Source organism: Microtus oregoni, unplaced genomic scaffold (genome assembly GCF_018167655.1).
Source record: "Microtus oregoni isolate MIOR12 unplaced genomic scaffold, Mior012 000011F_ref0000422, whole genome shotgun sequence".
Classification (NCBI taxonomy): Eukaryota; Metazoa; Chordata; class Mammalia; order Rodentia; family Cricetidae; genus Microtus; species Microtus oregoni.
The window spans coordinates 10,323,660-10,334,924 of NW_024543070.1; the positions used below are offsets into that span (position 1 = coordinate 10,323,660).

General features: G+C 47.0%; 1 protein-coding gene across 1 annotated transcript in view; it reads right to left on the minus strand.

The window, feature by feature from the left end:
- Window positions 1–9,397, minus strand: part of Dcp2 (decapping mRNA 2) — a 34,938-nt gene extending 25,541 nt beyond the window's left edge. The window contains exon 1 of the mRNA XM_041660362.1: window positions 9,248–9,397. Within this exon, the coding sequence (XP_041516296.1) occupies window positions 9,248–9,300 (53 nt within the window). The 5' untranslated portion in view covers window positions 9,301–9,397. The remainder of the gene's footprint in view (window positions 1–9,247) is intronic.
- Window positions 9,398–11,265: the final 1,868 nt, after the last annotated feature.

The window sequence follows — 11,265 nt, forward strand, 5'->3', positions numbered from 1 at the left end:
GATTGCAACTGAACAGGACAGCAGACATGCAAGGTAGGGCACAGGGTTCTCAGGAGGGTGCCACTGTAAGTGCCAAGAAACATCTGGTGTGGGAAGTCCTTCTGTATATGTGTTGCTTTTATTGGTGAATAAATAAGCTTTGAGCCAATGGCTTATCAGAATATAGACAAGCTGGAAGAGATATAGAGAGAGTAGGAGGCGGAGTAGAGAGATGCCATGGAGCCACCAGAGAGGAAAGACTCAAGCTGCCAGCTGGAACCTTGTCAGTAGGCCATGAACCTCGTGGTAAAATATAAAATAATGGAAATGGGTTAATTCTAGATATAAGAGCTAGCTAGAAATACGCTTAAGTGATTGGCCAAGCAGTGATTTAATTAATACAGTTTCTGTGTGGTTATTTTGAGTCTGAGCTGCCGGGAACAAACAAGCAGTTTCCAGCCAACAGACATCTGTATGACCAGGGCTGGGAGCTGGGTGAAGCATTTGCCCTTCACACCAGAACAGAAACACTCAAGTTTACTGCACTCACGAGACAAAGGGACTCAAGCGCTGTTTTAGAACTATCTTCTTTTAGTTAGGGTGGTGGTGAGAGTTATTACTGAGAATTAACTTGATTCTAGGTTAAGTGAGGTGGGCTGTCCCAGAATGAATAAAAGAGAAAGCAAGATGGGCACCAGCATTCAGCACTCTTTCTGACTGCAAGTGCAACACAACGGCCTCATGCTGCCCTACTATGCTGGAACACAACAAGCCTCATGCTGCCCTACTATGTTGGAACACAGCCAGCCTCATGCTGCCACCCCACTAAGCTGGAACATGACACAAACCAGAAACACCTGGGAAGAGCCTCAGCTGATGAAATATCTAGATTAAGTTGGCCGACAAACATATCTGTGGGAGACTAACTTGATTATTAGCTGACCCAGCCCACCAGAAGTGACAATATTCCCTAGCCTGGCCTGGACTAGGTAAAAATGAAGAAAGCAAACTGAGAAAAAGCAAGCAAGAATGTGTTTACTCTCTTTGCTCTTGTCTGTTGATATGACTAGCTGCTTGAGTTCTTGCCTCAACTTCCCCAAAATGATAGACTGTAACTCTGCATTGTATGTCAAATAACCCTTTCCTCCCATTTGATATTTTTCAACAAGATATTTTATCACAGCAACAAAGTTCAAATTAGAGCACCCTTAATAACCTGTCCTTTGCACCAAGCCCTGCTCAGCTCCCCCCCCCCTTCGGTGCTCACAGCCATTTCTCCATCAATTCCCTCCACTCCCCCTTCCTCTCCACCAGCTGAGTGGTTTCCAAAGGCGCCTCCTTGCCCAGATCTTCAGGAACTTCAGGTAGTGACTAACAAATATTTAAAAGTCATTCCCTCATCCTCAGAGAACATCCTTTCCCTTTACAAGGTAGCTAATAAGAACTTTGTCATTATTTGGGTACACGCCCCTTTCTGATGTCTGCCCTGTTCCCAATACAATCCAAACTAGGCCAGTCTAGTCAGGGTACCTCTTCTCGCCCAGCTTCATCTGAGACACTGAACGGTTCACAGCTTCTGACCTTCTACATTATCATAACCATAGCTACACACCCCGGAAGTCCTATACCTGGACTTATCTGAGCTAAACAGGCTCACACCTCCATTACTGTGTCTGATACAGTGTTCCATTAGTTACACTGAGCTACAAGATGAAGCAGTGAGTCACTAAGATGATATGATGAGAAAGGAAATGGCGGTTATCACATGTGTTAACTCCAGCTGACTGCGGGGGACAACAATGAAGCTCCTGAGACTAGCACTCTTCGGTATTGTAGGTTGGCTGAAACCATGCAGATATCTGGACCTCTGAATAGGAGGCCAAGTCATGTGGGCTGTACATTTTAAACACCACGCCTCTTTAGATATCAGGCAAAAGCTTCATAAACTAGACCAGGGCGTGAGTCTTCTTTTTCATTTTAGACATGGCCATCGAGGGCTGAAGCAACTGGGATACCCACAGAGCCAGCAAGGCAAAAGTGGGAGGCACACCAAGACAAGAATCAAGTAAAGGGAGAACAGAAGCAACTGCACCTTTCCTTCCATTCTCACGAAATCCTAGAGCCCCATCTAGCAGCTGGGTAAGGGAACTAAGAGCTTCAGATCAAAGTTCTTTCTTTCCTGCTACTGCAGAGGTCAGGCAGGGCAGTTCAGGCAGGAGTGCTCAATGCCGCTGAGGTCTAAGTTTTCCCTGGGGCGATACCCAACGGGCAGAGTGGAATCATTAGAATTGAGACTAGCTAGCCCTCTTTCCTCAGGGAAGAAGGCCAGCGCCATCCAAGGACCTCATGCTACACTACAGTCAAACCAGAAAATGGACAGAAAGCCTCCAACTTTATTCCTGGACTGTGCGGAGGCCAATTCAAAATGAGGTCTATGTCTTTTGAGGCCTGGAGGGACCCTGAGGCTACACAGGCTCTTGAGTCCATCTCTGCAGAGGAGCCAGAGTAACCCTAAAGGTGGGACTGATGGGTACCTAAGTGACTTCTTAGTCCTGACCACCTTCCCTGTCAATCTTCTGGTCCCCAGTCATCTTCACTGGCACTGATGGCAAGTCCCAGCCAGTCTGCTCACTCACCTGTAGGAAAACCTCACGTTTTCACTTCATCCTGCAGGTCCTGGCCCACTTCCTCCTAGGTAGACACCACGTCTAAAGCTCAGGTCCTCTTAAGGCCTGAGCACCTAGAGGCTCTTGTGGCACTTCCAATACATAGTCAGTCCTACAACTCCAGAGCTGTATAATCGAATACCCTGACTATAGTTTCTAATACAGACTCTGCCTCATCCAACAAGTTCCCTCCCTGGACTGGGATTCTTCTGCCCCTGCACACTCAGTAACAGCCACCCCCACCACAACTGCCCTTAAGGAAAGAACACTAAATCTCCTTGAATGCCCCAATATCCTTAGTGTCTGAGATGCAGAGACACCCCCAGCATCTCATGGATAGATTCCTGTCTCTGACCACCACACCCATATTAATGTTCCACATAACACTTCTATTTCTGTAGCATAGCCAGACAGCCCTCAGAGAATGGTCTAGGACCCAAGGGCCACCAATGTGACTCTGCTCCTATCCTAATCCACAGTAGCTTTCATTCCTCACTCCCTATGAGACTGCCCTCCTACACCTCCTGGCTCAAGCCAGACTTTAAGGAGGTTCCCCTTTGTATTCTCAGACCTAGTTCATGGCTCCCTCCAAATCTCAGGACCACTCCACTCAGGTTTCTTGGCACCACATTAAGGCTTTAGCTTTGGGGACAGCCCCCACCTTCCGGACAGTCACTAGCCAAAGATCTGTCTGTCCCTCCAATTCTAATGATGTCTCTCCTCACTGGCACATTCTGGAGACTTTTGAGGTCCGTCTCTAAACCTTGTCTTACCTTCGTCAGGTCAGTCTCTCTTCTGCTCTTACCCCTCCTACTGCTTATCTAGCGCAGATGTTGGGGGGACTAGCAAAGGAATCCCACTCACTTGCCTGCATGCAAGGAACTCAGTACCTCCTGGTTCTGTGATGTGCCACCACTAGAGGGGCAGAGATGTGTGCAATAAACAACAGCTACCACTGTCCTAAGGGAACACGTCATTCCTTGCTCTGGGCTTCCCAGATCTCTACAGTCTAGCAGGAGTTCGTCTTTCATGTTCATTTGACTCAGGAATGAATGAAGCTCAGAGCACTATCATCTCCAGGCCCAGCATCCTTGATCTGCTGGCAACATTGGGGGCTGCCCTGAATCCTAGGTGACATATTGCTAAATCTCCCCCTCCCCCCAGAGACTCAACAGCCTTAGTCCACTCTTCTCAGATAGCACATTACTGCCATGTCCACAACCCACCCTGACCCTTCAAAAGCCTTCCCAGTGGGCTTTCCTTGGGACAGAACCACCAGCTCATACTTCAGTATGCTTTCTCACAGGCAGTCAAGGCCATCACTGACTACCAGGATATGTACTGACCCAAAACTGACTTCACCTTTGGGAGTCTGTGGTCTCATATTAACATGGAGAATTCGTTTAAGATGATAAAACCTTTCTGTAAGGAAAAAATCCACTAGAACCTGTACACACTGGACTTCATCAAGTCTTGCTCACATGTCCAACTGTAGGCAAGCACAGAACCCACCAGCATCTGTCACCCCCAGATGTTCACCAACTGCCAGCTTGTAGGAGCCCTTGGAGATCTCTGACTTCTCTTCCAGCCAGTCCCTGGTAAACCTGCAGCTTCAATCAACTCTAGACCACAATGGGTGACTAGGATCCATGCTCCCATCTTTCTGAATTCTGTGGTCTGAATTCTTTGGTATAATTTTAGATCCTCTCACCTCTCATTCCCCAGACATTCTGGGAATCCATCTTCAGCACGTTCCTCCAGAAGCGTTAGACTGTACTGAAGTAGGTCCTCACTTCCCTCACACCTGCACATACTTCCTACCTGCGGTCCTGACACCATCTTACACGTGACTCTGTGGATGTGTAACGGACAGAGGCTGACATTCTCCTCCTTCTTTCTGTTTTGTATTTTGAGAGGGTCTCACCATGTAGCCCTGGCTGTCCTAGAACTCACCACGCAGACCAGGCTGGCCTCTGCCTCCCAAATGCTGGGATTAGAGGTGTCCACCACCATGCCCCACTTTCTGCCTCATTTCTAGGTACAGAGTCTCTTACTGAGGTTAGGCAATGACCTCTAGGGGCTTTTACTTTATGTGAACAAGTGCTTTGCCTATGCTACATTCACACAGTGCTCACAGATGCCAGAAGATGGCATCAGAGTCTCTGGAGATGAAGTTATGGACAGTTATTAGTGGTCACTGTGTGCTGAGAACTGAAACAAGCCCTCTTAACCACTGAGTCATCACTCTAGGTCCTCCCTAGCCCACTTTTGTCATTATGCCTATCTTTATGGACTGTTCTCATAAAGAACTCCTACTCCCAATCCATGCAGCTACCGCCCTTACATCATCTCCAAACATTCCATAATCTCCTCAAATAACGGCTCAACTCTTGTAGACGACTGCTAGCTCTGCCCGGCTTGAACTACCAGTGCTCATCCAGCCACTCCACTCAGATATCTAAGTAACAACTCTCTCATACAGTTCCTGTAAGCCTGGACCTATCAGCCCTCAGCCGCGACTGTGCTTCCTCACGCACCAGGAGAGTGCAGTCTTGTCAGATGGTGGCCTCTCAAGCCAGGCTCTTGTGCCCTTCCTGCGGGCACTCTTTGATCACACAACTTCACCCTCCTGTTAGACAAAACAAAGCATCCTCAATTCTAAAAATGTACAAAGACTTCACAGACATGTGCTTTACAAGGGTGACAATAACAACTAAATAAAAATTCTCAATTCCATCCAGTCAGACTGCCTATCTGTCCTGACATGTCTCCTTGACAAGAAAAATGTAAAAGGTAAAAAATAAAAATAAAATGAAATCCCACCATTTACCAATCAGTCCTTGACTACCTGGAGTCTGACTTGTGATGGTCAAAAAACCACCTGAAGCTTTACTCCTTATGACCCTTGGTGCCTCATCCCAGATAGCCAGTCACAAGAAAGAATTTTCCACTTAATAAATGAGGCAGGGTGGCGCAAACACCTATGAGGTGCAGAGGCAGCAGGATGAGGAGTACAAGCCCATCCCTAGCTACATAAAGTCTGAGGCCAGCCTAACACACGACAGCCTATCTCAAAATCCTGTGCTAACTCTCAAAAAGATAGTAAAATATCCACTTATCCATCTGGATATGGACACCACACAAATAGAACACCCAAAGTTAGTTGCTATAGAAGAATTCTAATTCCCTATCAGGAGGGATTCCTCTAAGAACCTACTCGATTTCTGTTTTTGCAGATTTTCTTAAATAAATCTGTGTCTGTTCTGGGCTGAACTTTCTCCTCACACCTCTGGCCTACTATCCTTCCCCAGCAGAGCAAGAAAGTCTACAGGAAAAGCCGATCTACAGAGCACACAGTACAACAGAGGTTTACACAAGGATATACTAAAGAAACGAACGGGGACTGGGTTGGGTGGGGATACAAGAAGCTCCAACTGCGCACCTATTAGAAGAGTCGCTATGCTAGCCACCAGTTCTCAACCTGTAGGTCGTGACCTCTTTGGGGTCAATTATCAGGTAGCCACATTAGGACTCACAAAGAGTAGCAAATTTACAGTTACTAGGTAGCAATGAAATAATTTTATGGTTGAGGAACTGTATGAAAGGGTCGAAGCATTAGGAAGGTTGAGAACCACTGTGCTAGAGAATCGCAAGCCACCAAAAGGCTAGAGAGACAGCTAGGCTTGCATGGTACAAGCCTGGAGACCTGAGTTAGATCCCTGGAACCCGCGCAAAAGTGGGAGGGTGACAGCAACTTCACAACGCTGTCCTCCACACATGCACGGTGACAAGCAGCCAACACTGCCAATAATAATTTTTCTAAAGCTTGAGCTTTACATGTGAGCTTGAATTTTTAATATAAAAACTACAAACAAACCAATCAAAAGAGACAGATGCTAACTTGAAAACTGTTAATTTCAAAACCTGTAGTTTAAAGAAATGGTCAGCTGGCTTACTCAGTAGTTCACCCAGCATCTAGCCCGAAAAACTGAACACATAACATTAGAAAGCTCAGTGTATAACACGACTTACAGAAGAAAGCAGCCTAAACACCGCTGGAACCCAGCACCTTTAACACTCACAGTTGCCTATCACACAGAATGCAATTACTCTGCAAGCAGTACCGCGTTACAACCACGACAGCTGATAGCACTTCTTCAAATGATGCAATCCCAGGTAACGTTAGCCCACATATTCCTAGCAAGGTACAGGTGTAGGGACTATGTCAACTTTCATCCTTACTAGCCTACACAGTATCACTCACTATCCCAAACTCTTTTAAATTGTTTCAACTATAAAATGTGCATCTGTGAAAACAACAACAAGCCTTGGAAACATAGAGAAAATGAAGATCACACCCTGTAATCCCAATTTAGACTCAAAATCTTTGACTTTTTCACACAATATACACATTATTTTTTCTTACCAAGTTTGGGAATACAGAAAATAAACTCCTTGTAACTTTTATGAATTCTACCATAAACCAAAAATTGTAATTCTTCCAACATCAAAGAATTACAAAAACATTCTCTAAAAAAAAAAAAATCAGATTGTCAATGCATGCAAGTGTTTTGCTTGCGCATATGTATTGTGTGTACCCTGTGCGTGCCTGGTGCCGAGTTCAGAAGAGAGAGTCAGATGCCTTCCCTGAACTGGAGTTTTGGACGGTTGTGAACCATCATGTAGGTGCTGGGATTGCAGTAAATGCTAAGAGCTAATCAACTATACAATCAATCTATGTATTCTCTCATCTACTCTTGCAACGTTTAAAACGATTGACTTTGCATTACATTCACGTGGTGTAGAAGACTTCAAATCTTGACTTTAAAAATGAGGATAAATGTGTCTCGGTAAAAATTAATCCTCAAATCTGTCTATCCAGATGAAAATGGAAATCACTGCATCTATTAAAGAGTTGTTTCAATAAACCAGGACACACCAGCGAACACTTCACAAGCATATATGTGTGGAGGGCTAGAGAGATGACTCAGAGAGCCTACTGCTCTAGCAGAGGATGCTGGTTTAGCTTCCAGCACCCACGACCAGTTGCTCACAATGGCCTTTAACCCCAACTTCAGGTATCAGGCACCCTCTTCTGGCCTATGCAGACACCTACATACATGTGCCCCTTCCCACTTCAGACACGTAATTATAAATAAAACAAATCTTTAAAAATGTTTTTTAAAGCAAACAGCTAGAATGTGGCACAAACACCGAATTTCACTTTAAAGCACAGATACAGCGACTAGAAGTGAATACACAGCCAGCATTCACATCTAAACTATTCCACAGTTCAAAACCACAGCGACGACTCGGTAACAGTGTACCAGGGACTTTACTTCGACAAAGAAGAAGGAAGCACTGTGAACACGGTTTGGGCTGGGTGCAAGAACTGCTGGCAAGAACACAGACACGCAGGAGGTGAGAATGTCCTTATATTTAGAAGAAGCAAGAAATCAAAGAGGAGAGACTCTTGGATTTCCCCCTTTCGTTCTCAACGATAAATCCGGGGTTAATTCTTGAAAAGAATAATTCTCTACAGAAATTGTCACGGGTGCCGGGCGATGGTGGCGCACGCCTTTAATCCCAGCACTCGGGAGGCAGAGGCAGGCGGATCTCTGTGAGTTCGAGACCAGCCTGGTCTACAGAGCTAGTTCCAGGACAGGCTCCAAAGCCACAGAGAAACCCTGTCTCGAAAAACAAAAACAAAAAAAAAAAAACAAAAAACAAAAAAAGAGCTAGTTCTGGGACAGGCACCAAAGCTACAGAGAAACCCTGTCTCGAAACCCCCCCCCCCCAAAAAAAAAATTGTCACGGACAAGCATGCAGAGGAGAAAGTTTAAGTTCGGAAATAGCTCCCTGTGTAGATCCAGGTACCTGAGATCATAAAACTGGAATTTAAACAGTGGGCTCTACCTCCAGAATCAGAGAAAAGAAGTGAGGGGGAAAAAACCCACAGGTCAAAGTCAGTGGAAAAAAAAAAACAAAACAGAACAACAACAACAAAATCCCCACACAGTTCCAAGAAGGAATTGGGCCGAAAACCGCTAGGGATTCAGATTTGGGCTAAGGAGATTCACCTGCAGGAAAAAGCAGACTAGTACAAGTAGCAATGAGGGATTCCAGTGCCCCAGGGTGGAGAGAAAGAGAAACAGAAAGAGTTCGGGGACAGAAGGGGCGTCAGACACCAGCAAGCTGGGCGGGAGTGTAAAGAGGGACCCGGGAACGGAGAGGAGAGCCGAGGCCGGGACCGCAAAGGACCCGGGGGCAGAAGAGAGCGAGGCCCGGGTCACAAAGCGGGACCCAGTGTGGGGGACAGAATCGTGGTGGGGGTGCAAAGGACCCGGGGACTGAGGAAGAGCTGAGACCGGGGGAGCAAAGCAGGACCCGGTAACAGGGGAGAACCAAGGACTGGGTCAACGAGGGGCCCGGGGCCAAGGAGGGAGAGCCGAGGCCCGGGCTCAGAGCTGAGACCTGGGACTGGTGGAGTGCCGAGGCTGGGGCGCAAAGTGGGACTCGGGAATGAGGAGGGGAAGGGAGGACCCAGGCCGGGGCCGCTGCTAGGCTGAAGGCAAGCGGAGGCGGAGGTGAGCCGCCGGTACCTGCAGAGATCGTCCAGGACGCTGCCGGGAATCTCCAAGCGTTTGGTCTCCATGATGAGGACCCGCAGCAGGCGCAGCGCATCCCGGCTCCGCGCAGCCTGCACGGTAGAGCGGCACACAGACCCAGGCCCGCGGACACTGGAACCCTCCGCCCGGACCCCGAGGCTGGGCCGAGGCGAGGGGCGGAACCCTGGGGCCACGCCCCCTCCGCGGGAACGGCCCAGTGGGAAGCTGGGGAACGCGCGCCTGCGCGCGCCTCACCAATGAGACGTTTGTTTATTGGTCCGTGGGCTCCAATCAGGCTTCAGGCTGCTCAGTTCCTGCTCAGAAGACCAACTTCCCGCCGCCTTTGACTGAGCGCACGCGGGTGTGTTTGCGCCTGCGTGTCCTGGGCGCCTTCTACTGTGCTCGGGAAGTTTCGAGTTCCTGTTCTCAGACACCTCCGCTCCACAAACGCCCCAGCCGCTCGGGCTTGGTCACAGTGGCTCCAACCTTATCAGAACCGACTGAACAGGCACTCGTTTCTATGGCGACGAATCCTAGAGCACCAATTCATTAAACAAGCGATTTCCCGCGATTGCGGTCACCAAGTACTCTCCACAGGTTTCATTACTTCTAGGCCAAATGCCGTGCCCCTCGTTTATTCTCCCAAGTGCCCCTTTCCTGTGATGCTTTACTTTTGCGTCATCGATGGGACATTTTCCCATCCTTCAGAGGCAAGAAAGAATATATTTTTAAAGTTTTCCTTCTACTCTATTATCCCTTTCAGCTGCTTTTGGTATTACATTGGTTTCTGGTTACCATATTAGTTACCTTGATTATATACTCACTTAAGAATAAAGTCAGAGTCTAGTGCTATAAAAGCTCTTAGCACAAGGGGAATTGTTTTCTAACAGATTGATCTAGATAGTAATTGACTTTGTTGTGTGTTTGTGTGCCCGCGCGTGTGCGTGCGTTTTCAAATAAATTTTATTGAGAATTTTACTAATGTATATACTGTATTCCAGCCAAATCCACCTCCCATTCTGTCTCTTTCAAATTAACCCCCTACATTTCCTTTCCAACTTCTCTGGTCCTCTTTCGCCTCCACACATCCACTGAGTCCATTTAATGCTGCCTGTATGGGCACGAACTGGAGCGTGTGTATTCTTTTCCGGGCGGCATCCCTGGAGGAAACTTACTCTCCCTTCCTTCTACAGCCCTCCATTGTCAATGGCTTCTTAGCTAAGGGTGGGATTTTCTAACCCCCTACCCAAGCTGTGATTTCAGCCAACTCTATCTTGCACAGGTCTTGTGACTCAAGTCATAGTCACAGCGAGTCCACGTGTCCAATTTCCCTGATCTATTCAGAAAATAGTGTTTCACTGCAAACAGTCACTACTTCCAGCTCTTCCTGACTCTTGATTTTTGGTTTTTAGACCTAATTGGTAAGCACGAGCGAATAGTTAAGAATCATAGAAATCTAGTACAACAGACGGGAACCTATTTAACAGGAAAATGGAGCCTAGAGCAATCACGAAGCAGCAAAGAAATGTTCAAAGCATATTATTCCTTCCTTCTGACTGAACAAATTCCCCAAGGGGAAAAATGCTCCCAGGCTCAAAATAATTCTGAGAATAAAGGGGGGAAAGATGGACTGGAATAGTCTGTTCTCTTTTTTCAGTCCTCTCCTAGGACCTCACAAGTCTTAGATGTCATAGGAAGCAGGCCTTGGGAAAGGAGTTGAGTTCAGGCAGTGTGATGGCAGCAAGCCTAGGAAACAGGTAACAGAACAAGGAGGCAAGTGAAGGATGCTAACACAGGCATGAAAGGTTGATCATCCAGAAAAGGATGAGGGTGACTGGAACTTGATCTTTTTACTGAGAAACTCTGGAAACCAGTGTAAACTCAAGAGTTATTTCACTGAAGAGAGATATAGTGGTCTGAATGAGAACGGCCTCCATAGGCTCATATATTTTAATGCTCGGTCCTCTTTGGGAAGGATTAGAATGTGTAGCCTTGGTGGATGAGGTGTGTCA